Source organism: Maylandia zebra, linkage group LG12, assembly GCF_041146795.1.
Source record: "Maylandia zebra isolate NMK-2024a linkage group LG12, Mzebra_GT3a, whole genome shotgun sequence".
NCBI classification, from domain to species: Eukaryota; Metazoa; Chordata; class Actinopteri; order Cichliformes; family Cichlidae; genus Maylandia; species Maylandia zebra.
In genome coordinates this window covers 2,593,694-2,621,018 of record NC_135178.1, presented here as the reverse complement: position 1 = coordinate 2,621,018, position 27,325 = coordinate 2,593,694, and the positions used below count along the sequence as shown (strand labels likewise).

At 42.9% G+C, this 27,325-nt stretch overlaps 1 protein-coding gene across 2 annotated transcripts in view; it reads right to left on the bottom strand.

Moving 5' to 3' along the window:
- Nucleotides 1-12,033: 12,033 nt before the first annotated feature.
- The window catches only part of nr6a1a (nuclear receptor subfamily 6, group A, member 1a), a 119,642-nt gene continuing 104,350 nt past the window's right edge, over nucleotides 12,034-27,325 (bottom strand). For both annotated transcript variants that reach the window (XM_004558598.4, XM_004558599.3), the window contains 8 exons: nucleotides 26,652-26,882; nucleotides 24,195-24,250; nucleotides 23,161-23,321; nucleotides 22,285-22,515; nucleotides 20,789-21,043; nucleotides 18,529-18,650; nucleotides 18,296-18,448; nucleotides 12,034-17,163 (listed from right to left, as the gene is read on the bottom strand). In XM_004558598.4, coding sequence (XP_004558655.3) covers nucleotides 17,033-17,163; nucleotides 18,296-18,448; nucleotides 18,529-18,650; nucleotides 20,789-21,043; nucleotides 22,285-22,515; nucleotides 23,161-23,321; nucleotides 24,195-24,250; nucleotides 26,652-26,882 — 1,340 coding nt within the window. In that variant the 3' untranslated portion in view covers nucleotides 12,034-17,032. The remainder of the gene's footprint in view (nucleotides 17,164-18,295; nucleotides 18,449-18,528; nucleotides 18,651-20,788; nucleotides 21,044-22,284; nucleotides 22,516-23,160; nucleotides 23,322-24,194; nucleotides 24,251-26,651; nucleotides 26,883-27,325) is intronic.

Sequence of the window (27,325 nt, the reverse complement as noted above, 5' to 3'; positions counted from 1 at the left end):
TTAACTGCCTCGGCCACACTTCACCTGCATGCCGGTCTTTTTCGGGTCACCCATGCAAAAACTTCTCTCGCAAGTTAACTGTACTGTACTCGAAAATACCGTGGAGACCCGCCGTTCGCACTTCTGACACCATGTATAATGAGGACACTGGACTCAGCACGTTCGGGTGAAGTTTCCCAACTTTACTTCGTTACCAGAAGCTCCCCCCCACAGCCGTATGGGTACAGTAGTCTCCTGCTACACAAAGAGGGATAAGACAAGTTAATTGTTATTAATTGCCCAACTATTGTCTCACCATATGAAGTCAAACAATGTAAAAGGTATATCGCTAATTGGCAAAGATTTAATCATAACACAGTTAGCGGATGACACTACATTATTCCTAAAACATGAATATCAAATCTCTATTGCTATTGAAACAATCTCCACATTTTCCAAAGCTTCTGGATTGAATTGTACTTGATTGTTCCTAAATGTGAACTTATGGCGATAAAAGAATGTTTGAAAACAGCTTTGTGTAACATTCCAATAAAACAAGAAGTTCGTTATTTAGGTATCATAATAACCAAAAACCAGGAAAGAAGAATCACACAACATTTTTATCCTATTCTAGAGAAACTCAAACACAGATTTACTCAGTGGCTCTTAAGAGATTTATCATTAAAAGGCAGAGTATTAATAACTAAAGCAGAAGGCATCTCTCGTCTTACATACGCAGCATTGGCATTGCACCTTGATAATAAACTCATAAAAGAGGCTGATAAGTTACTTTTCAACTTTATCTGGAAAAATAGGACACACTAAATAAAAAAACAGTTCTTATGAACTCCTATGTCAATGGAGGACTTAATGTGTTAGATTTGAACACTCTAAATAACACATTCAAAATAATGTAATTAATAATCCTACTTCCATTTGGAATACCTGTGTTCATGTTTTCTAAGTTAGGTGGCACTGAAATTTTCCTTGTAATTTTGATATTGATAAAATCCCTATAAACATCTCTGCTTTTCATCGTCAAGCTTTTTGGACTCTTGTTTACAAACATAACTTTAGTCCACACAGTATCTGGAATAACAGCGATATCCTATTTAAAAGAAAATCTCTCTTCTTAGGTGGTTTAGGAATAACATTGTTTTAGCCAACCAGTTATTCGATTCAAATGGTACGCTTTTCTCCTATGAAGAATTTTGGGAAAGTCTATGCCAGGGTGCTGGAAAGGAGAGTTCGTCCGCTAGTCGAACCTCGGATACAGGAGGAACAATGCGGTTTTCGTCCTGGTCGCGGAACACTGGACCAGCTCTTTATCCTCTCCAGGATACTTGAGGGTGCATGGGAGTTTGCCCAACCAGTCTACATGTGTTTTGTGGACTTGGAGAAGGCATTCGACCGTGTCCCTCGGGGTGTCCTGTGGGAGGTGTTGCAGGAGTATGGGGTGTTTGGCCCATTGCTACGGGCCATTCGATCCCTATACAACCGTTGCAAGAGCTTGGTTCGCATTGCCGGACTCGTTCCCGGTGGGTGATGGGCTTCGCCAGGGCTGCCCTTTGTCACCGATTCTGTTCATAATTTTTATGGACAGGATTTCTAGGTGCAGCCAAGTGGCGGAGGGCTTTCGCTTCGGTGGCCTCAGAATCTCATCTCTGCTTTTCGCGGATGATGTGGTTCTGTTGGCTTCATCGGGTGATGGCCTCCAGCTTACCTTGGAACCGTTCGCAGCCGAGTGTGAAGCAGCGAGTTGATCTACGTCCCTACCCTCACCTATGGCCACGAGCTGTGGGTAGTGACCGAAAGAACGAGATCGCGGACACAAGCGGCAGAAATGAGCTTCCTCCGAAGGGTGGCTGGGGAGAGGGAGGTCTGGGCCTCTCTGCTTAGGCTGCTGCCCCCGCGACCCGGCCTCGGATAAAGATGGATGGATGGAAGAATTTTGTCTACATTTCAATTTAGCTATAAATTATAATGATTATACTAAAGTATTTGGCTCAATACCATTAGGGGTTTGTATGCTTTTTAAGAATGTACCTAATATCGCTTCATACCAAAGGTCGTTGGCATCTCCAGTACACACTTTCGTTGATAAGATTTGCTTTTCTAAGAATTCTAAAAGCAACAATAAATCTATCAGATCTTTATTTCAGAATAGTACTAACCCAAAAGCTATAAAAACTATGGTTGTATGTGAAAAACAGAAGATCCTTCAATCACTTTACTCTTTGGCTTAATCAGCTAAACTTCTCCCCCTAGCATATGTATATTGTAGGTTCTGAATAATGTTTATTTGTTTGTTTATGGTTTACAATTTTTGTAAGTACAACACCTTTAATGTAGTACTGTTTAATTCCACTTTGTATTGTACTGATGTTTAAATAAAGGTTTGGGGGAAAAGTTAATATAATAGGTAATCCATAAGCTAACAGGATTTCTGAAATCCCGAAGCAATGCGGTGCATGGACCCCTCTGATTGGTTGGACAGACACAGGCTGCTGGCTGCCTGGGTTTTGCTACACTGTTTGTGGTCGTAGTTTTGCACTGCTAAGAATTGTATGTTTGCTTGCACAAAGGCCGTTCATCCTCGGGATTTACACTCGACACGGATATGTGACGACTGAAGAGGCTCTGCACTGAAAGGTAGAGCTGGACTTCCCAGCGTGCACCTGGGGACTCAGCCTGACCACCTGTTGAAGGTAACGTGCTAACATGGCTACGTGTTTTGTAAGCTGCTGTGCTCTTCCGTTCTCTCATTCCTTGTATCACTGCCCTGTATCAATTTTACAGTTTCTCTTTCTTCCCCCTTATATTCCACTTCCTACTTTCTGTTGTTCAGTGAGAGAATTGAGCTTTACGTTTCCCTACCAGGATTGTAAATCTGGGCTGGAATGGTGTCAGGGCCATTCTCATACACATGTGTAGGTGCGCATTGGTGAGCCTGGAACAATATTTAGTTTTTATTATGTTCATTGTGGAGAAAGCTGCCTCACAGCTGTATGTGGAGCCAAACATGGTCAAGATGTACAGGGCTACTTTCCTCAGATTTGGGAGCCAGAAAAAAAACATTCAATTCAATTTTATTTATACAGTACCAAATCACAACCTCACCTCGCCTCAAGGTGCTTTATATTGCACAGTAGTACAATAATAGATACAGAGAAAAACCCAACAATCATATGACCGCCTATGAGCAAGGAGAAATCTGCTCTCTCTTTCTAGTCCCTGTCAGGACTCTTGCTGCAGCATTTTGGATCAGCTGAAGGCTTTTCAGTGAGTTTTTTGGACATCCTGATAATAATGAATTACAGTCGTCCAGCCTGGAAGTAATAAATGCATGAACTAGTTTTTCAGCATCACTCTGAGACAGGATATTTCTAACTTTAGAGATGTTGCACAAATGGAAGAAAGCAGTCTTACATATTTGTTTAATATGTGCGTTGAAGGACATGTCCTGGTCAAAAATGACTCCAAGGTTCCTCACAGTGTTACTGGAGGCCAAGGTAATGCCATCCAGAGGAAGAATCTGCTTAGATACCATATTTCTAAGATTGGTGGTGAACCTGTTTGGAACAGGTTCAAGTAGGGCTGTGGGATATGACCAAAATCTCATATCCCAATATAAGACATCTATCGTCCCGATAACGATATAAATCGCAAAAATGTAACATTTTCTGTAAATTCTGTGAATCTCGGGCAGCTCGACTTGCGTGAAGTATATGAAACGATACATTTTTAGACATACGTTGTAACGGCTGCCATTTTCTTTGTATTTATTCCACGGCGTGCTGCGGGGAAAAGCCTGTTCGAACGTTTGAGTCTAAGGTTGATTTTTTAGCACCTGACGGCTCTTTTTTGCTTCTCATCCGTAAACACTCTGCATATCCTTTCACGTGATTCAGTTTATTTTGAAAAGTCTCAACAGGATCTTGAGCTTTATTGTGAAAGGTTTAAGTGGAAAATAAACAAGCGGACACGCGATGGTTTTACCTACTTGCAGGTGAATCACTGCTGATTTATCACTGACATCCATGACTGAGTGGAATATACAGTTTATAACAATGTAGTGCACAAGCATCGCACCGTGGGGCTGATTCGCTCTGCGTCAGGATTTCAGAAATGAGATTTTGAAATGAGGAGTAGAATCACCGTTTTAAATATGAGAAATAAATCTTTGATTTTTGAAAACAATTATTTCTCTTTTTTATTGTGTTTTAAAAACGATTTTGAAAAATCTGTTTTCTAATTTGGAATTGTAAAATGTTTGTAAAAGGAAGTTTTGATTGAGAAGTTAACTCTTTTGTTGTGAAACTCATTTTGGATTTATAATTCATTATCAATTAATAATTCACGTGGAACAAATAGATTTAAAAATAGTTTTTGTTTAAAATGTAATTATTAAATAATAAATTACTAATAAAATAATACAAAATGAGTTTGTGAATGAATTTACAGATGCATAATTTATTGTACAGTTCATGATTTAACCACAGAAATCTTTATTTCGATGTGTGTGGTCTTCCATAAATGCCACGGTCCCCGAGTGACCAGCGAGCAGGTTCGGGGTTCAGGTCGTGTGTAGGCTCCCATTAAACCAACTCTCTTTGTATGATATTTGCCAGTTTGGATAAATAACATTTTAACAGAAAAAGTCTTTATGCCCATGAAGACAAATGCACCGACATAAAGAACGTCATTTCTTTTTCCCTCCATATCATTGGAATATAATTCTGTCCCAGTTATCGACACGTGAAAAACCCAGAATCTGAAACAAGCTTTTCAGTGTTCATAACTAGTTTTATTTGTATGGCTTTAAAGCAGCTGCATCACTAAAAGTGAATGAAAGCAAAAAGAGAGACAACCAGGGATTAGATTCAGGAGCACAGAGAAAAATGTGAGGGAACAAGGTTATTCCTTCCTGCTGGAAGCATGTCAGCTGGCAAAGGGTGAGGAATGGCGGTCTGCTGTCCCGTTATCAGCCTCAGGTCACAGCATGTCAGGGTCAAGGGGAACAAGATGAGAGGAACAGCGTACGAAGGAGGGCCAGAGGAGGACCACACCAGGTGAAGGCACGCTTCGGGAGCGTGGTGGAGTGTGCGCGCCAGAAGATGCTAAAACAGGCGGAGTTTAGTAAAGCAGTTCTAACCTTGACACATCTCTCAAGTGACGCAAATAAAGTCGACCAAAACTAAATTAATGTGTAGGTGGATGTAGAGAATACAAAGAGAGAACGTACATGAACATCTTAAAACAGTATTTTATTTATTCCCATTCTTTGTTCCTTACACAGCAAAAATGAACCGTTTAATCTCCTCCGAGTGTCGATGGCCTTTCGTCATGTTCAGCACACACAGCTGTAAGGCACCACTGAACATGTACGTCTGAGAGGAAACGCTCTTCATTAGCATGAAACCTGCATTTTATCAAACTCACTGAGGAGGCTCCCTCTAATTCATATAATACAGCTCTAATACAGCATTATGTCTGTCTTTACACACAATCATTTCAAAGTTCTGCTGTTGCTTTTTCTTTATTTGTTCTAAATTTTCCCACAAAACTACAGTTTGGTTAAATGACACTAATTACAGGATGATGAGATTTTCTTTCACTATGATCGTTCTTACACAATTAGGAAACTTCCTCTGTCTCAGCTTTTCCTTCTTTATCGGTGCTTATGCAGTTGTCTAGTCTGAGTGGCGACACCTTTCATTCAGGAGAGCTTCCTGTGCTTTAATGGTGCTCAGAAATAGAAGTGACAACATCCAAAAGCTTGAAACTTTCCTTTCTGATTTAGCATGCAGCTGGGGCCGGATCAGGTGACCCTGAATCCTCCTGGACGTTTCTTCCTGTTGAAAGGGAGTTTTTCCTTCCCTCTGTCACCAAAGCGCTTGTTCATAGGGGGTCATATGACTGTTGGGTTAGCAGAGTAGTGCAGCTGTTTCCAGCTCAGGTTTTATTACATGATAAAGACGGTCATACCGACTATCCCATAGGTTTTATTCCCATGTATGTTTGCTATTGGGCTTGAGACTTTTACACAGCATGCTATAGTTCTGGTAGTGACTTCTACTACACATACAAATAACATGGCGAAACTTTTGGTCGAACCTGAATCTGCATTTGAGAATTTTGTGTTTATTGTACCATCATTAGTCAAAATAAATATGTCCTCAGGAAGTCCTTCACCTTAACTGGGACGCATGCTTGAAAGATTTATGCAGCAGCACATCTGATATCTGTGCACAAAAGTAACAACTTCACTGACTGAATCAATGCTTTGTGCTTTTGTGCAGTTCACAGATTTGAGAGCTGTGTTATCAGTGAAGCACACCTGAGGAGAATCTCTGAATGCTGACAAAGCGCTTCTTGGAATATAAGCAGAAAATATTTTGGTTAAAGCAGCACGTGAAACAATGACATCATAGTTTAGTGGGATGAAATACATTTAACCAAACTATACTCAAAATGAATTTCTTATCTAAAAGTCATAAATGTCTGAAGTTCTTGGATCTGAAGCTAAAACCCTCAGAAACATGGCGTCTAACCAGGTACGTCAGTGGATGGCATCATCATGGCTTCCAGGACTAGTTCTGGAGTCATTTTTGACCAGGACATGTCAGACCACGTTTTTCCATCTGTGGCCAAACCTAAAAATGTCCTGTGATACTAAGAAACTGTTCCTCTAGGCTGGTCAGTTGGAATTTTTTCTGACAAAGTTGTTGTAAAAGAAAAATAGATCAGGTGTTACGTCAGTAAGCACCAAACACACACAGCCTGCTGAAAGTCTCTCAGCTACCTGCCTGGACATCATCACCTCTTTTTAACGCTTCCTTAAACATGAAGGATTGATGCTAAACATTTAAAATCTGAATTGCAGTGCTCGAATATATTTAATAGTGCTCAAATGCTTTTAAAGTTATCGCCAAAATATTTAGCTTTAGTGTTCACTGAGCATGTTGTGGGTATCACACTAAACATGCATTAAAACCTCGCAGGTGTGTGAACATTCAACTTAAACGTGCATCATGGGCTTCATTGTTCAGACCAGGTGACCATGTCCATCCTTTACATACAGCCTACACTCAATACATCACATGACCTTGAGCGCATACGCAGTTGATTTAGATTCATGTTGTGTTTGGAGTTGCCACATTATAAATGTAACATTCATCTGACTTATATATTTACCAAATCATAAGACATCTCGTGGCACTTAAGAAAGAAAAGTCACGACTTCACAATATCACAGAGAGAAATCACCATCTGCCGTGGAGTTTTGTTTCCACTACAATGAAAGAGGATGGATAATAACAACAAACCTTGGATGGGTGGATTCCCTTTCGGGTGTAAGCTTTATTTCCATGGTGCACCAAGATTACCTGAACTTACTGACATGGTGTGTGGTTGGAAACAGAACCCGAGAGTCTTGTCGTGAGGTAGCCATAAAAACTACTACTGATCACTATTAACTTACTTCACCTGACTTTGACTGGTTTGAGTCTTTTTACTGAATAAATTATTTCATTTTGTAGATTTAAGACTCATTAGATGAAAAAAGTGCTTCTTTAGAGAACGTTTAATTATAATTGTGAAGCTTAAATGAGATAAAGAACGGAAAGAGAAAAATCCTGACTGTTTAGATTCCATCCTGAAGTTGTGAAGCATTGGTTGTCCTGTACAACTGAGGGGTCCAGGCCAGGAATCTTATCACTGTGTAAAACATCTATGTGTTTTATCAAAGAGAGAGGATGTTGGACTGTGGTAGAGATAACACAATCTCAGTGGCTAGCATTTGTGAAGGGCAGCGTGTGATGCTGTGTGCCAAGGTGAGACCAGAAACACCAACACACGAGGCAAATAAACACGCCTTCGCAGCAAGATGGTTATCTCCTGCAGATAGTAAGCCTCAGGTTCTGGGCTCTTACATAATCGTGTCTGAAATCCATCCTGTCACACCCCCACCACCCTAGCCCTCCAGCTGTCAGTGGTGGTGTTGTGCCCAAGGGAATCAGCAGCCTTGACTAGCTGTGATCTGATTAGAGGCTAGTTGGGGTGGCGGGCGGTTGGGGGCAGGAGGGTTAGGACAACCTGTTAAAAGCCACTCCATCAGCCTTGAGGAGATAAAGCGATGTCTCCTGGACCTCCAGCCTGCTCTGCGCTCATGATGCAATCAGCAGCCCCACTTAGAACCATCACTCACTGACCTGTGTGCACTTTAACATGTGCCCGATTCAGGGACAAAACAGTAAGAATATTTTGAAAGTAGGTTGAATGTAAAGCGTTAGGTCGGTGAATCGATCCCTAACTTCTTGGGCAGCGTAATGAACCCCAGAGAAGAATTACAAACTGCTTGGGCACTGTGTGAATGTGTGAATGGGACTTAGTAGCAAGTCCTTTGAATGATCAGCTGAGTACAAAGGTACAAGCACCAGTCAGTTTACAGAGGAGGGCTGGGTGGTAGATAATTCAGTCCAAAGAGGCATGATTGAAGTCCCCTGATATTATGAGAAGGGCTCTCGGAGATTGTGTTTGCAGTCTGCTGACCACTGAGTGGAGAGAGGCTGTGGACAGCTACAGGTACCTTGGTGTTCATCTGAACAACAGACTGGACTGGACTCATAACTCAGACGCCCTCTACAGGAAAGGGCAGAGCAGGCTGTACCTGCTGCGGAGACTCAGGTCGTTTGGGGTGGAGGGCCCACTCCTGAAGACCTTCTATGACTCTGTGGTGGCTTCTGCTATCTTTTATGGTGTGGTCTGCTGGGGCGGCAGCATCTCTGCTGGGGACAGGAAGAGACTGAACAGGCTGATCCGAAGGGCCAGCTCTGTTCTAGGATGCCCTCTGGACCCAGTGGAGGTGGTGAGTGACAGGAGAACGGCGGCTAAGCTGTCATCCCTGTTGGACAACGTCTCCCACCCCATGCAGCAGACTGTGACAGCACTGAGCAGCTCCTTCAGTGGGAGACTGCGGCACCCACGGTGTGGGACGGAGAGATTTCGCAGGTCTTTCCTCCCCACTGCTGTCAGACTCCACAACAAAGACTTTAACTGAACAAACACACACATCCACACATGTGCAATAACACTAAGTGCAATAATCTTTTCTGTCATCGTTGTATTTTTACTCAGTTGTATATAGCATTCGTATTCTATTTTTATCTTATTGTATATTTTTATTCTATTTTATTCTACTGTATATAGTATATTATTTTATTCTATTCTGTACAGCTGTGTACTGTATTTATTCTTATTGTATTCTAATTTTTGCCTCATAACTTTTGCACTGTCCACTTCCTGCTGTGACAAAACAAATTTCCCACGTGTGGGACTAATAAAGGTTATCTTATCTTATCTTAATATACCAAACCCTGTGTCCATCTGCTGGACGAGGCCCTCTTCTTTTAAATCTTTTATTCTTTCATACATGCTGAGAAGCACCCGCATCTTGCTGCACTGGATGTGTATGGATGGATTCTGCACACTTTCCTTGCTGAATTATTTGACCCTTTGTCATTTCAGGGTAAGAATGGTGACTAGAGCCTGTTACAGCTAATATGGGACAAGAAGCAAGGTACATCCTGGATGGGTTGCCAGTCTCTCACAGGGTCACCATAGAGAGATGGCGATTAGTGTAACATGCATGTCTGTGAGCAGTGGCACAAAGCTGAGGTACCCAGAGAACATTCCCAAACATTCCCACTTTGTTATAACTGCAGTATGACTGTGGAATATTTGGTAGCGAGGAAATTTCTGGACTTGTTGCACAGGTGGCATCCTGTCACGGTACCACACTGGAATTCACTGAGCTCCTGAGAGCGACTCATTCATGCAGTCTGCACGCCTGTGTGCTTGATTTTATACACCTGTGGCCATGGAAATGATTGGAATACCTGAATTTCATTATTTGGATGGATGAGTGAACAATTTTGGCAATGCAGTGTTGTGATATACCAAATGACATCACCACAGCTCTTTAGATAGTGCCACTGAGCTTAGAGGATGATGCAGGTAATTACAGGATCATCTGTTGGCCTAGATGAAAACTACACCATAAACTGTAATCAAACCACATCTGACCACGTGGTTGCTCCTGCTGTACAGTTTACATAAGATGTAGCCCAAGTCACGATACGAGGGATTTATTATGAGCCAACACTGGGTCTTTATTTCCCATCATTAGACAATCATGAAGGAACAGTACGATCAAATAAGATCAAGTAAAATACTGCAGGAGTTATTGAGGTTTGTTTGTAACCCATCAATTTACAGAGAAATTTGCCCAACAAACCTAATGTAATATTATACTTTTAAAAATGTGATTTCTGAGTGATGAAGGTGAATATAATAAACTGCTTTATTTTACATTACTTTGATTCCATAAAGTGTTGCAAATGTCACTATAAGTGATGATACATTTTAAATAGAAACATTAATGCTGGTATCCTGTGAGCTATTTTTTCAGTCTAATATAACCTGGTATAAGATTGTAGACGTCTACTAAGCCTAGCAAAGAAAGTAAGAACATGTGGGTTTGATCATTGTTGCAACAATAAATCCTGTACAGCTGGAAAGCCTGTTGCTACATTTGTAAGGATGAAAAACTTGCCAGTTGTTGTGATCTTCTGGTAACCCAGATTGTGCCTGTATCAAAATTTGTGGCTGTGTATGCTTCTTCCACTGAGGCCCGTTTGTTACAATGTCTATACCAGTCAACAGCAGTTTATATTTTATATCTGCACTGTATGAAGCTTTTAGTTGGACCATAATTTATGTTTTGTACTACACTCTTTGTCTAACATACTGTGTAAACCAACAGCTCAGGAACCACAAACTCAAATGTGAGGAACAAGCCTGGCTGAGAGGCCCTGAGTGTGTGTGTGTGTGTCTGTGTCTGTGTACACTGTAAACTAAAGAACCCCAAAGACGAATGAAAATAAAACCCTTTTTGAAACAAACGTATTATTTCTTTGCAGCTCGGTACAAAATGACCCGCAGCCCGATGCCGGTCCTCGGCCCGGTGGTTGGGGACCTTTGCTGTAACCCAGGACAGTCTGTCAAAATCCACATCGCCATGTTTTTGCCACGATGGTTCAGAACTGATGTTGTGACAGATTAGTATTTAAAATCATTTCTTTCAACACTCCAGTGCTGTGTGGTAATGAGAGTCGAACTTTAGTGAAACGGAGCACGATCAGCACGCTCAGGCTCAAACTATGAGCTTTGGTCATCACCATCTGAAACCACACTTCATGAATGGCGCGGCTCTGACTGTGACACTGTAGTACACAATCATTAAATATTACCGACTCCGGTGGGGAACATTCAATTCATTTCAATTCAATTTTCTTTATATAGTGCCAAATCACAACAAAAGTCACCTCATTTCAAAGATCTAATATTTTCTTCAGTAACACATGAAACTAGTGACTGAGACCATAAACTCATCTGGAATGATGACGCACCACTGACCTGGGTACTGCAGTTTTAGCAGTTGTTACTCAAACAGCAGCTGGATGGTGAATGTGGGATGAAAACTGCACCGAGTCTGTTTCTATATGTGCAGGGTTCAGGTGAGTCTCAGTGCGCACCCCCCTAAAGTTAGGGGGGTCAGTTATTATCCAGAACGCTTTTTTAAATTTCCAGCTGTTTAGAGCACCCGGATGGATAAGAAATATTTTAAAGCTGCATTTATGAAACAACGGCAGGCAAATTATTGTCATCAGCACATTATATTTGAAGAGTGTTTAAAAAATAAGTTTATTTGTTGCCATGACTTGCAGTAAATGAGCAGACCTGGCATGTTTCCTTTCCAGGCTCAAACACATTTTGTGTTTATCCTAATAATACTATCTCGCTGTGAACAACACACTGGAGTACACGAAGCAGAAGGTCAGGGACAAACGCATCCAAATTCCGGTCCCTCAGCTTTTAACGGCAGACCTTCTGCCTATCAGTGACTGAAAGGAACACGGTCTCATTAGTTTCTATCATCTTCCCTGTAGAAAAGCCAAGAGTTGGACAGCGAGAAACTGGAAGTTAGCCGAGTGCACTTGCATAATGTTCACATTTATTTTGTTTCAAGTCCTAACACATTCTAAACATGCTTTTAACACATAATGGATCACATTCTTCACAGGTAGTTAAAGTAACAAGAGCAGACAAGAGATTTCTGAAGAGAAAAGACAGAAATGGCGTTTCAGTTTCTGATGACCGTGTATGAATCTGTTTGTTCCCTGAGATATGTTGCCGGTGTGCTCCTCGTGTGCCTGTAACAAAGCTCTGACAGCTGGACACCTGCTGTTCCGTCTATAGTGTTGTCAGTTACAGGGAATTAGGGGATGGAGCTCCATCCAGGACAAGCAATATGGGCCTAAATGTCTATTTGTGTGTGCGTCTGCATAAAAACACAATGCTCCAGGCCCACCAACATGTATGAAGTCAGTTTGAACAGGAATCCCTAATATGGTCATCTCTGGCTCTGGTTTAGAAGCCACACCCACTGGCTGTTCTCAGATGAAAACTAAAGGGAGTGGACGAGCGTTATATAGAAAGTGTGGTGAATACAAGCTGTTTCTGTAGGAACATGAGTCTTTTGAACATCTCACTTACAAATAAGTTGATGGCGTTAAAGGTTTAACAGCAGGACAGCGACTTTAAAGGCGGAGCCTGTGTGTGTGTCCAGCCCCAGTGCTCACACCACAGCCGTCTGTCCATCTGTGGTCACAGTGTTACGGTTACACGAGTGAGCAAACCGGAGGAAGAGTCAGCCTGAGCACAGTTACATCCTGCGATTGACAACTGATCACATGCAGCACCGGCTGCTGTGGGATAATACTGAGTGTGTTCTCTGCTTCACCAACGAACAACAAACACGCACGTGCATGCGCGCGCACACACACACACACAGGATTATCATGGTATGGCGAATACAGCAAATTCAACAGATAATGAGGCATATTTGGATAAGGTCAACATGGTTAACTTCAGCCAGAACATAACACATGAATGCTTAATCAGTGCACTGACATTGTCATTGACATTCGTTCATCTTTGGTATGTGATTTTTGATAACAGGGTAGGAGTGAAATATAAGATGATGCTAATTTAACATGAAACAGCACATTAAGGAAACAAAGGAGGAAGAGGGTCCCTAAAAGTACCTGAGGTAGAGAGGAATACAAGGCTACGAAGAAGAAAACAAGTGTTGGTGGTTCACATGTAAGGTCAACTCATAAAAAACATTGTTGTAATGATCATTAGTAACGGTGTGAAAAATACAGAGGTAGTTTAGGAATGACACATCCCTTTGTCTGCACACAACCAATACAAACAGGAAGTGAAAAAAAGACACCAGCGTGTGTGTATCAAACTGTAACGTTGAACAAGTGCGAGTGCTGCCAGCAAAGGTGGGATTCACCGCTGATAAGCAGACAGTTTGGCATCACATTAAAGGAGAAACCCCTCAGATCCTGCTGCGCTGTCAGATCTCAGTGTGATGTTCAGTGCATTCCTCCAGTCATTTTGCTGTTTTTCTGGCAGTGCTGCACAGACACGGGACAGCCTGACAGGGTCTCCGAGCAGCGTTTGAGGGGATCTGAACCGCTTCATCACAGTGAGACCTTCGGTACACAGAAGTGTCCTGAGATACTGTGATCTAAAGGGTCGGTTCACCAAAACGACATGATAATGTAATCTTGTCAGATAGTTTGGTTTAATGTTTTCAGTTAATACATGTGGAGGAATGCTGCCTCTACATGTATGTTTTTTAAAAACATAACACTATCAGTTGTTTGGGAGGGAGGCAGCTATCTCAAGCTAAAAGCCAAACCTTTCAGCGCCGCTAAAGGCAGCATTAAATGGTTTTGTTCATCTCTGCAAAATCTGAACATCCAGCAGTTAGCCAGCGACGCGAGGAGGATCAGGGTTCGGTCGAGCTGTTTTTATACAACCTGAAACAAAACTGAAGAATTTAAACATCTTAGACTTTCTGAAAATGTGGACCCAAGTGGTTCACTGGTGATCGCGTGCATGGTAACCTGGTTACCATGGTAACGGTGAGGTTCACATCTATTCCACCCAAAGATTAACTTTGAAACCTAAGAGTTTATCAAACTGTGCTCGTCGGGCACGTGGCTCAAACGTAACCCTGCCCCCGTGTGGTGTGCTGGTCACCTGATGGATGAACACGAGGCTTTTGTCTCCAGAGACGGCGCCACAGCACAACATTTGAGGTTTAAACTTATTCCAAGATTACGCAAACAGATCCAAAATGTCAGCAGCGTGCACGTAAAGCATTGCTGACAAAGCCTGAGTAACACTTTCTTTAATGAACACAGTGAACAAGTGAACGTCAACAACAACAATGAAGAAATCAGTTTAGAAAATGATAGGTGTTGTCTTCACTCCAAATCAAACCCAAAAAAGCTAAAAAGACATTCTTAATTATAAACTACAAAAGGTACATTAAAGCATTCAAAAAAATCAAAAGAGGCTAACTGAAGCATTACAAGGAACGCTGGATTGGGCTGTGGTTTCGTTAGGCTGCGCACGACGGGAGGGAAGCCGTGACATCGGAAAGATGCCGCTGCCTTTTGCTTCGTCCGTCATCAATGCCGAGAGCTTTAGAAAACCTGCCCTGCAAACTAATTCCACTTTCACTGAAGGGGAGTGTGGGTGGGGTGGGGACGGTGAGGGAAATAAAGTTGAAACAACAAAAAACAAAAACACCTTTCTACAACAGGACCTACAATGTCCTGGAAGCTACATCTACTAATACTACAAGTACATCAGTGTGGTCACTGACGAACTCCTGAATGCAATACATAACACTCACTTTACCCTGTATATATCCAGGTCAGCAGGGACCTGAGAGAGGAACACATTGGGTGGGCAGTGGCCAAGAACAAGGGTTAAGGTCTCCAAACCTCACTGTCGTGTGCAAAAAAGGGAGTGGTTGCGGGGACTGCACTTTGTCTGCATTTCAAATGACGCAAATGGTGAAATGGCCAGAAAAGACACTTCAAGTGGTCAGAAATGATAATCTCACACTTTAAAAATAAAGACCATTTCTCTGTGGCTACACTTTTTAAAACGGCGTGCATATCTGTGGGTATGCACGCCAGGGGTATATCCCCTAAAATTCTCCAAACCTGGCCTAAACTGATTGAGGTAAAGCCCTAGCCGATCACACCGAGTCCACTTACGGCTGGATTAAAGAGATTAGACGTTCAACTTTAAGCCAATTCTGCATAAATGATATTTTCACTTTCATCTCATTTAAAAACAGTCGGACCGTACCTGGATGTCCACGCGGCCTGATGCCCGTGGAAACCAAGTGTGGTCTGATTTACATTCTACATCTAAAAACGTTTGATTGCCCTTCAAAACTGGCCGATAGAACTTTGAAATTCAACAACTGTTTTGAAAAATCGAAATGAACTCTTAAGCAAAACGGACGGATCAATAAACACTGATTCTTTTAAATGGCTGGTTTCAGTGGGTTCCACTAAGATGGGCAACACCAAGCAGCCACAACATCAAAACCCCGGACAGGTGAAGTGACCAGTAATCGTTACCTTGTTACTATGCAAAGCTCTGCTGGGAGAGCTTGAGCGTGCTGGGGCCAACACATATAGGGTTAGGGTTACAATAACATCCAACCACCCAAATAAAAATCCTTCCCCAGGGCTAAAATGTGTTCAAATGAAAATTTATGGGCCCGTTTCCATTGTGAGTAAAGCAAAAACCCAACCCTAACCTTGGTAATCAGTAATGTGGTGTTTGTTAAAAATGATGGCGTGCCCCAGTACCAGCGGTCTCCCTCAGGACTAGGGGAAAGCGTGGTTTGTTCACCTGCTCTCCAAAGTCCTCAAATTGAATCAAGCTCAAAATTCAACCTGCAGGAAGTGTTATCCGTGACGCGACCCACTGCCAGAGAGCACAGACGAGCTGACAGACCCAAATGTGCCAACACATCAGAAACCTCCCCGATATTTCAACGTTGTGGCTGATCGGTGTGTGTCACCCGTGAAGCTCGCACATTTTTAATCACATATACCCAGCTGTGTCGAGAGCAGGCGAAAACGCACCATCTTCTTTGGCAATGAAGAGCACAAAATGAGAGCCATCGTGTCTGCTCTGTGCATATGTGTGCACGCGACAAAACGCGCATGTTTGCAATGAAACGTGGAACTTTTCTGCCCTGCAGAGCGTCTTGCCTCTGAAACAGACTGATTCATTTCTTATCCTCGTCCTTCATGGATAAGAAAAGGGTTTTGTTGAGCTGTCAGCTCCCTACCCATCAGCGGGCGCTTGATATAATCTTTGCATAACACTTTGGTCAAGAGAGAAACATAATAAAAAGAAAAACAGCAAACCTAGCTATCCGCCCCTTCCCCTGCAATAAAGCCATACATCCCTAGTCTATGATTGTTAAAAAATACCCGTATGCTCCTATTCGATGATCCCACAGATCCAACAACAGCCACCTTAACTCATGGAATGTTAAATTGACAAGACCGCCTCCTAAAAGCAGGATGTCTGAGTACTTTTGCTAATTCATTTTGCATTTTCAGTGTAACAAAAAACTGTTTTTCAGACTGATTTATGCAGCTTCTTTGAACATTCATCTCTGATTGAGGTACCAAAGCATCCACAGGGTTTTGGTTTAGACTGGGCAACTCTTCATTTAACAGTAAGAAAAGGTACCTGAAAATAGCAACAACATCTTCCTGAGGTAGTCTCAAAACACTCGTCGCGCGTGCCAAGGCGCCCCATCTGTATAAAATAAACTCTTTTAAAGTCTAGCTCTAACAATGGCAACACTGACACATGGAGCAAAATGGATACACGCTTGTAAACTCCAAAGACCAATGCATCTACGAGCATTTGTTTTGTACAGAAGCATGTGCACAGTGTAAATCAGCATACATTCAGCTCTGTCGTGTAATAAATATATAAAGAAAAAAGTTACAAAAAACAAACTAGCTGCTTGTCACATTCACGAGAGGGGAGACCAGTCCTCGACTCGGGTGTCGGGGAGGGTTTAGTTTCCGGTGGAGGCGGTCACGCAGGGCGACAGGCCGGTCCTGTAGCTGGTCAGGCTGGATTTGCAGGAGTGCAAGACTGCTTTGAACAGCAGGGGGAGCTGCTCCAGAGGGACGTTCACCAGCTTTGCTGAGAAGAAACCCGAGACACACGGCACTTTAGTTCATGATTAGCTTAGCTTCTGTACAGCCGACATTTTCATTGGTCACAGTCGTGTCCAGGAGGCAACCTGCGAGACAAATGAAGCCAACCCAAGTGCCGAATGCTGCAGTTCCTCTGGCGGCCACTAGAGGCTGGCTCCAGCAGTGTGCCCAGCTCGTGTTAAACGGTCTAATTTGGACAGGTTACGTGTACAAAATCTAACGACCTTTCTTTGACACAATTTTCACTGAGGCCATTTACTTTTTTAGAACTTATGAAGCTGATTTCGGTTCAGTTACGTCTAGTTAGTCAAAATTACTGGCAGTAGCATTTATTTCACAGTTTTTATTTAGATTACTTGTTTCGACCAATCATTCTTAAGTTTCAAAGAGTTGGTAAATAAAAGAAATGTATGCAAAGTGTCTCTATTTATCCAAAGGTTTGGCCATGATTTTATTTATTACCAGAAAAATGAACAGTTGATTGTGTTTGATTTAATTGATAAGCTAAAACCACAAAAGTAACTAGATTGTGATTCAAGCTTTAACCCATCAACATGATCAATACTTGCCATAATTTCAAAATGTTATGGACAGCTTTTTAAAATTAACATTGGTGTTAAAAAGAAAAAGCCAAATGTATCAAATGGAATACAAAAAATAAATCGTAAGCAACATGATATAGCAAAATAAAATTTGTGTATTAAGGGTTATTAAACATTTCAGCTCCAAAAATCTGAATTTTCTGGCTATTTTTTGATGGGTTGGGTCTTACAGGGTTAATGCACTTATTATAGTTTGTCTTAATGACAAAAGCCATGCTTTCTTTTATCCCATTAGCTCAAATAATTTAACCAAATAATTCATTAAACATAAAATTTTGCAACGGTTTTTGTATTTTCAGTGTTTTTCCCCAACGACAAGGCACTGTAGAGGGCGGGGAACAACACAGGTCGTAAGGGCACAAACTGAAACTTTCATGGCTGAACATAAATCGCTGTGGCACAATACACTGGGTAGTATCACATTTTTGTAGCTCAAACAAACTAACGTATGAGTATCTGAGTGCATTTCTAAAGTCAGTCTTCAACAACAGCCTAAACAGTTCTTTGAGGCCTTACTTGAGATGCAGCGGATGTCCGGCAGGCACATCATGATCTCAGGGAAGCGTTTAGGCTGCAGTGGGTACTTGGACTCAATGTAGTCCTGACACACACACCAGTAGCGTTTATTCAGCTGCTCAAGCTGGGAGATGCTGGACAGTCCTCTGATATCTGTGGAGCAGAAACTATCACAGTCAAGCCGGGAAGGTCGCGATGGCAAAAAGTCAACACGCTGGAGACTTTGTTGTTACCTTGATTGAGGAAGTTGATGGTTTTCATACAGGCGTACTCCTCATTGCTGATCTTTAACTGGTGGAGTTTGCGAAACAGAATGATCAACCTCTCCATTACTTCCATCCCATCCTCGCTGAATCTGAGGAATCACACACAGACCCGTCAGTTAAGCTGAAAACTGCAGCTCTATGAAGCCAGACGGTGCCTTTAAGGCTCCAACTCAAACCATGATATAGACTTTTGTAGGTTTGCTGTCCTCACTACAATCCACATAAAAAAAGAAGACAAAAATCCCCCCAGCACCGCTATCTTAAGCTTCCATGCTTCAATGGACAAGGCAAAGAAAATGAGGGAGGAAATATGTCAGATCTATTAAAAGTGCTTAAAGCGTCCTGCTGATTCCACAGCTTTTTGAAGAGAAGATTCATAAGTTCATTCCACGTTTTAAACATCAATTTTCTGCCTTGCACTTCTAATCTCTTTCACAAACTTCAACAATGCCACTGTAAATCAAACGTCCACGTCTAAAACCACTAAACTGTGGGCAAATTGACTGAAGCAGCAGAGTTATATTAGGAGAATGTGTCAGAAGGTCAAATTATACATGTTTGATTTACACAGGAACACTCCCCCTCTTCCCCCACGCATCCTTTTCTACTTCAAGTGAAACAAGCGTCTATAGTACACATGCCAGACAGTGCTAGCCACAGCTCAGCTCTGAGGAGGCCTCCTGTTCACGGACCACTTCACTGGGCCTCACCCAGCAATAACACTTGGAGAAAAATATTAAGCCCTTTTAGAGATGATGAGCTCACAAAGTGAAACAGCTTGGCTGTGCAGAGGGAATGTTGAATTCCTGATTGCTGTTCTCATTTCTACTGAAATACTGAATTAGCACAGCTCCCAGAGACTAAAAAGAAACATTTAATATCTTATAGTGAAACAGCCCCACTGTGACTGCTGTGGGTGAGGCTGAATTACCAAAACAGAACGAATGAAGGCAGTTTCTTTCTGCTACGTATCAATATCATGACTATAGAATAAGATCACTTGTTGTTGTTCTTGCTTGAGCTACTTAACTTTAGTGTCTGGAAAGGTTACTTTTAAAGTAGTCTCTGTTACAAAATTACAATATAGTAATTCAGAAGCTCTCTACTGCTAAAAGCTAGCATAGAAGTTAGCTTGGCTGTTTCTGCACTGTCGCCTAAACGGTTAGCCTCCTTAACAACTCCTTAACTGCTGGATAATATTTTGATTATTGATGATAGAAAACAATATGAAAACAATCTAAAGGTCATTGTCTGTGCCAGCTGCCTAGCTAACATAATATGTACAAAATATGCCAGCTCAATATCCAATATTAATGGTAATAGTAATAACTGATTTATGTTGCTAACCCAGTAAAGTGTAACTGTAACATTCGCAGAAGGTTTTACAAAAAAACAGCTGCTGTCGTGATTTGGTGCTATATGAATAAATGATTTGAATTACAGTTACAAAGTTACAAACAGCTGTCTTGTTATAATACCAGCACACAAATAGCAATGCAAGCCATCATTCGGAGCCCTATTGTCTTGCCTTTGACTTTGCTTAAAGATCTGCTTTAGAAGTTAGCTAGTTGCTAACTCTATCAGTTGTCTGCTAGTGGGTAAACGTATAGCTCTTTCCCTAAAAAGAGAAAACAGCCGTGGCTGAAACGAGGTTTCTGAGAGCAGTAAGTGAAGCACAGCTGACTGCAGGTTCTAGTTTGGTAAAAGGACGTTAATGCAGAAATGCCATAACGGCCACCAGATGGCGATAGCTGTAGCTGCAAAAAGACTTGACCTCTGTAAACACTTTCCTGATGAGTTTTTTTGGCCTTTATTGAATACAAAAATAATGTCTCTTTTGGAAATATAAGTAATTCTATGCTTCAACAAGGAGGGTTCAACTTTGTTCTGCTTGCTCATTGGCTAATGACATTGATTAGCCAATGAGCAAGCAGACCTGCCCGTCCTCGTGACAAGTAATTGTTGTCTGCTTGTTTTTTAAACCACGGTGATGATGGTAAAACAAACTAGAGCTCAGAAACCAGTGGACGACGTCACAGTGTCCATCTATCATATCGTTTCTTCTGTGCACCTCTAAGAAACTCAGGGGAGGTATGTAATAGTTATAAACTAAATGGAGTAAATGTGGGTGTTTTTTGGCTCCTCAATAATTCAAGTTATTCTAAAGCTCATAAACAAAACACCCCAATTGTTCTCTCCTTTTGCTCTTTAAGCACTCGCCACTCACCCCTGAAGCTCGTCGTCAGATGGCGTGTACTTTGCTGTGATGTCGGCCAGCTCTCCAAAGATCTGGCCACTGTAGATAGTGAGGCAGGAGAGCAGGATGAGCTCCTGCCAGGTGGAGCTGAGCAGGCAGGTGTAGTCCTCTATGGAGAGCTCACAGAAGAAGGGCAGCTTCTTGATCCAGGAGATCTGGCGGAAGAGCAGCTCGTCTGCCAGACGGCACAGCAGAGCAAACAGCTCCACTTGTGTTACCTTGTACCTAGTGAGCAAACAACAACGAGACAGATGTGTGGTGGGCAGGAAAACTCTCATCATGTCAAAATGGGCCTGACGTGGCTCAAATCAGCATCCCACTCCACAACAAACAGCTTTCAGCAGCCTTCACGTCCCTCACCGTCTGACTTCCTGTCCCTCTATATTCTCCTCATTTCACAGAGCAGATCTGCTTAGCCTTCAGCTAATTCTAACCTCTGTTACCAACAGAGAGCAGCTGACTTCAGGCCATTTCCTAAAGCATTTCCCTGAATTTATCTGAGGAATAAATGTAAAATAATGAGGAAAAAATAAACAATCACACAAAATGTATTTAAAAGAATCTTTAAAATAATGTAATGCTGAAAAAATCAAGATGTGATCAGAAAGTTCCTGCACTTTCAAAATCACAAACCTTTCTAATTTTGACAAAGAAATGTCAACAGAGCATTTCAAACTAATTCTAGTTTGGGATAAAACGCTGATCATGGTCAGTATTATTATCCCACTGAGCAACAGAGCTTTTCATTGAGCCACAGCACAAACGCTGCCGTGTTTTATCTTCCAGTTTACACGTAGTATAGAAACGTTGGCAGCAGTTTGAGCTGCCACATGAAAATGCATCAAGCCAAAAACAAATCACTTTAGACTTGGAGGGGAGAAACTAATGAAGCAACGAGCTCACAGGAGTAGCTCCATGTTAGCAGAAGAGACTCCTTCAAGGCAAGAATGCTGAGGACAATCCTTTGTCCTTTGGTCAAATAACACTAAACCAGAGTTGTTTGGTCACCGCGACACTGCTAGTGTTTGTACACAGGAAGAAAAGGCAACCCTAAGAACACTGATGGTGGGAATGAATGCTGTGGGGATGCTTCAGTGTATGTGGAAGTGGAAGAAATGATGAAGAAACCTCACACAGTCAGCATCAACGACCAAAAACATGATGAACTTGATATTCAGAGAATATCCTCCTGTTGGAGCGCTTGTGAGAGCGCCAGGCTCTCAAAATATTAACATAGAGGTTCAAGAGCCTAATTCCTATTCCAACACACCTGCATCTCACTTACCGAGGTAAATGGCAACGTTCACGACATACAATTAGAAAAAGACTAACAAGTTTGGTTTACTGGGAAGGACTGTTTGCTACAAAATGAGTATCTAATTGAGAATTTTGCTTTCTGAAACCAGCTGCACTCCTTTCATTTGGCCGCGCCTCTACACAACGCACGATGCTGAGTATGAACTCACTCTTCTTCTATAAGCATTGGAGTGGTCAGGGGGGCCAGCTCTTCAGCAGCCACCAGCTGCTGCACCAGAGGGTGGGGCTGTGGGTAGAGGTTGCGGGGCTGAGAGGCCAGCAGGCCAGACTGGGCGGCGTAGCTGAACAGGTGAGGCAAGAGCTGGTAATGCGTGGGCATGGAGGTGTTAATGTACTGGTCCCGCAGGGCTGCCGTGTAGCCGTTCATTTCAGCGGAGCGACTGGAAGCACACAAAGGTCAAAGGTTACAGTAATGCAGATTTTATTAGTATTGCGGGGACAAAAACACACTGGCTCACACGTCGGGGTTTGCATTTCTCAGGCAAACCCTCCTTTAACCTCACCCTGATGTGCTGAGCTTCATCCCCAATCAAACTCTTTGCATTTTTTCACAAACTTGCAGACTAAACTTTGCATTCTGGGCATGTGCACGAGCGCATGCGACGCAGGCTTTCTGTTTGCTGTTCATTTCTGGCAAGGTTTAATTCCATCTCATAAAAAAAGAAAAGCCATCCCCTGAATAGTTTTCAGGCTGCTGAGATAAAACCTGATGTTTACACAAACTGAGACTAAAATAAATGCCATCATGCAAGTACCTAGACAATATTTGTCCTTGATGAGTGCAGATAGACAATATGCTCGTCTCCAAGCAAGAACAGCAGATAGTGCGGTGAGCTCTTTGTGTTTGGTTGCGATCAGCGAGCCTGAGTGGCTGCATATTCAGGCATTCTTTGGCCGATGAATACTTTAACTAAAGTCTGGGTGAGATGGGAACGAGGTGTTAGACTGTCAGGGCCGGCTCATTATCTCAAAGATGGGGCGAGTGTCAGAGGCGCGTAGCTGAGCGGATGAGATCGACGACTCACTTGGATGACAGAGTGGAGGCAGGCGACGGCTGGTTGCCCTCCGAGGCGCCGTTGCTTGGCGAGCTGTGGTCGCTGTCGCCGTTGTTGCCCCAGGTGTGCTCCGGGGCGTCCTCCTTGAACTCCTGGCCCGACATGATCCGCTCGATCTCCTCCTCTGTTATCTAGAACACACACACACACACACACACACACACACACACACACACACACACACACACACACACACAGGGAGGTTTGGAGCTTACAGCACATCCATGCATGTGCATCAGTTCAATTGATTAGCACCAACTAACAGCACACGGCTTTTCATTAAAATGCTGAGGAGCAAGGACACAATCACATAATGACACAGAAAGAAAAGAGGCGCGTGTGTGTGTGCGCGTTTGATTGGATGATTCACACACGTAAAATAATAAGATCTGTGCAGGTCAGCACGAGCAGAAAACGCAGACAAAAGCCATTCTGAAAGGCTTCAGCACGCCTGCACATACCACGTCTCATGTCTGAGGGAGGTCAAGTCACTTTCATTTCTATCAGTTCATCCCAAACACTGTAACAGGCGTTTTCATTCCATATTCATGACAGAAAGCTCCTGCTTTCATTAAGGGCGCTGGTTCTTAATGGAAGCCGTGTTTCTCTGTTTTGACTCGTTCAATTGAGCCCGAATGAATTGAGCGCCTCCCTCCCCGTGAATAGCGGCTCAGTGGTACTTATCCTCATGTCACACATTTTTCTGACCATTTGTTCCCTCGCTTCACGTTAATAATAAAGGCACCGCTGAATGGGGACTAATCAGCTGCTACACAATTATACAGATGATATAACAAGGTCAGGGCTCGCTCTCATTATGAGCATTCCGAAGAGTAGCACTGCAGCACTCCAGCTCTGTGTTATTTAATGGCTTGTGATCTGAGTGGGTTTACTGTAAGCACAATTCCTCAGAGGCTGAGCCACAGCGATGATGCTCAGGCTGGCTGGGAGGTGGGGAAAGGTCAGTGCGCACCACAAACAACACAATCCTTCAGTCCATTTACCTGCACAGGTCCAATGCTTTTGTTCCTCCCTCCAGGCATGCCGTCCTCTCTGATTGCTACATGTCAAAAAACAGGGAAAAGTCATTTGTTCCGTTAACCAAACATGATCGGTGTCACAGCTCTCCCTAGTGGCTAAAGCACATCAGGCAAAACTGTCCCACCATCCAGCTCCAAACACAGCTGCTGCTGGCGGGCAGTCATATTGTTTTGGTACACTTACAAGCAAAGTACATTTCATCTCATAGTCTTAGTGTGTGTGAGTGTTTCTGCAGTGTAGATAAAATCGCTGTGATTAGTGTCTGACTGGGTGAGTCCCAGTCTCATCTCCATTCTAAGACAGGCACTTGAAGAATAAGGCCATGAGGACAGTCACTTACAAGTTTTAGCCACATGGGGGCAGCACATGTCTGTGGAAGGAAAACTGCAGCTTAGATTGTGTGTGTGTGTGTGTGTGTGTGTGTGTGTGTGTGTGTGTGTGTGTGTCCAGGAGGGAGAAACAGATTTATTGGTAGAATTGACATATTCAAGCGTTTCCAGGTTTTCAGAGACTTTGCGAGCAGCTGTTTGTTTGGCTCACAGATAAATGGAGCAAAGTCCCGACAGAAGCAGCTCTGGCCACTCAGCATCTTAAAAACCTGATTTTGACACATCTAAATTACAGGGGCGGATCTATACACGGTTCATATACACACAGTCTGTAACCTCCTCATTTACCCATATACTTTGTACTGTAGAACCTTTTCATAAATAAGCAGGTGGATCTAGAAGCTACTCCACGTGAGGTTCTGTTACGTGCTTACATTTACACAAATCTGCACTGTGAACACAGTTTTACCAAAAACTTAAACCTCATCTTTCAGGCTGTTTTTGACTACTTTGTATTTCACCTTTAAAAACCGTTTAGCTCGTCTTGAATAAATAAAGTTCTTTATTCATGGTGACTTACTGCATTCACACAATGATCTAAAAATCAGTCAAGAAACATAACTTGAAGTTGAAAAATTAGGAAGTGTTAGGTGTCACAGTAAGACGCCACACAAATGATTGTGCAACTCCAAAAAATAGTTTGTGTCCACCACGAGACAGCAGGAGGCGTCTTCCACCTGGACGCAGCGTTTACACTGCAGCCTTTGACTGTGACACTCAGCGGTGGACAGAACAAAACAACTACACACTAACTACACACTCCAGACACGCTAAACATCTCAAATCTCTCCCATCGATATCCCGACTCTCTCCCACAACTTTGACCTCTTCCTAAACAACAAAGGTCACATTCAGCCATATCGTTTTTGGATTGGTGCATTTTTCCACCAATAGGAAAGGGGAGGCATTTTTCCTTGGTGTGTTGTTGTTGTTAGCGCGGCCATGTTCACTGTTCCTTCCTGCACTAAACATATAGTATTTAGAAAAAAGCAGTGTGTGGATGTTTTATCATAACTCTGGTGTAACCTGGCCTATCAGCAACATGTAAAAACTGCCATGTAGTTTAACTTTAACCATAAGTTAAACAGAGACTCAGCAGAGTCGCATCTTGTTACTATGTCATCTTAAACCGGTCACATGACTTGCGGGCACCGGCGTGTCCATCGACCCCAGAGGGTTAATAACACACCTTCACCCACGCCACCACAGTCCCACCGGTCTGTCAGCGCTGTGACAGAGCGGTGGGATCGAACTACCAAACTTCCAGTTAATAGGTGACCGGCTCTACTTACAGGAAACCTTTCATTTAAGCATTCATGTGGCCAATCCCAAACTCCCCCATGATGGTTGGGATAGGCTCGAGCCAGGGAACAGCATCTGTCCGTCCATCCTTTAGGTGTGGATGGTTTAAACGCCTCATTGACTCAGGCTTGCTGTGGACATTCAGGGGAAGTGCTGCATCTTCAACAGTGTTTAAGTGGCACAGTGAAGTCCACATGAATGCTTAAATCAAAGGTTGCCTGCAGCTCAGGAAGTACAGCCGGTCACCTACTAATTGGAAGTTTGGTGGTTCGATCCCCGCGTGCTCGCCAAAGTCTGCATGCCAAATATCGTTGGTCAAGACACTCCGATGGATGCATCAGAGTATGAAACAGAGGATAGAAAAAACTCGTGTGAATGAGGCAAAATTGCTTCGAGTCCTCTGAGCAGAAAAGCGTTATACAAGAACCGTTTACCCTGTAACAAGATGATCAGTTCACCTACCGTTGGTTTCAGAGTCATACTGACAGTGCACTGTGCTGAAAAACTGTTAAAAGCAGAAAAACAAGGTGACTGAAAGTTTGAAGACGTTTCATTTAAGAGGCCAGTCACTCTCCAGACACGACCTTCAACCGTAGTACCTCTGACTCTTTTCTGGTCTGGGTACTGATTCTTTTGTCATTGATGCTTCATTGTTACCGCAACTCGATGAGTCAGACATTTATTACCAAACAAACGTCTGTTTCTGGTGGCTTGAAACATCTACTTTACCTTTACGGTTCATTCCCATCTGAAGGCACTTAAGCAGGCGGCAGTACTGGCAGCGGTTGCGCTGCTTGCGTGACATCTCGCAGTTTTTGTCCCGGCTGCAGCGGTACACGCGCTTGTTGCAGATGCTGCGCTTGAAGAAGCCCTTGCAGCCCTCGCAGGAGATGATGCCATAGTGCAGGCCTGTGGCGCGATCTCCACAGATAAGGCAAGTACGCTGGTCAGTTGGATCATCTGCAGATGGAAGGAGAGTGGGCACAGGAGAGGGTTTAGAGCCATTTCCATCAGCGTCTTTACAGTAATTCATCTAAAGCTTAAAAAAGGGAGTGGGAGCAAAAACCTTGCTGAAGGCACACATTTTTAATTGAAATCACGAGGGCGGCTGGGGCTTAAGTGCTAGCCAGGCACCGGATAATCCAAAGGATTCTTAAGCTCCAACTCTCATTTAGTGAAAGTGGAGGTATAACAGGCAGTACGATGAGAGAAACGTCTGCAGGTCTGAATGAGGACACAGCTGGTTTGTTTGCAGCGCGTCCTTTCTCTCCTCTTCCCCACAGCAGTGTCTGATAAAAACGCTTCTCTTACAAGACACCTGACGCTAAAATAACACATTTCACAAAACCTGCTTCAGGTAACAATATGTGACAGTATTACTGTACCCAGCACCTGTTGCATCC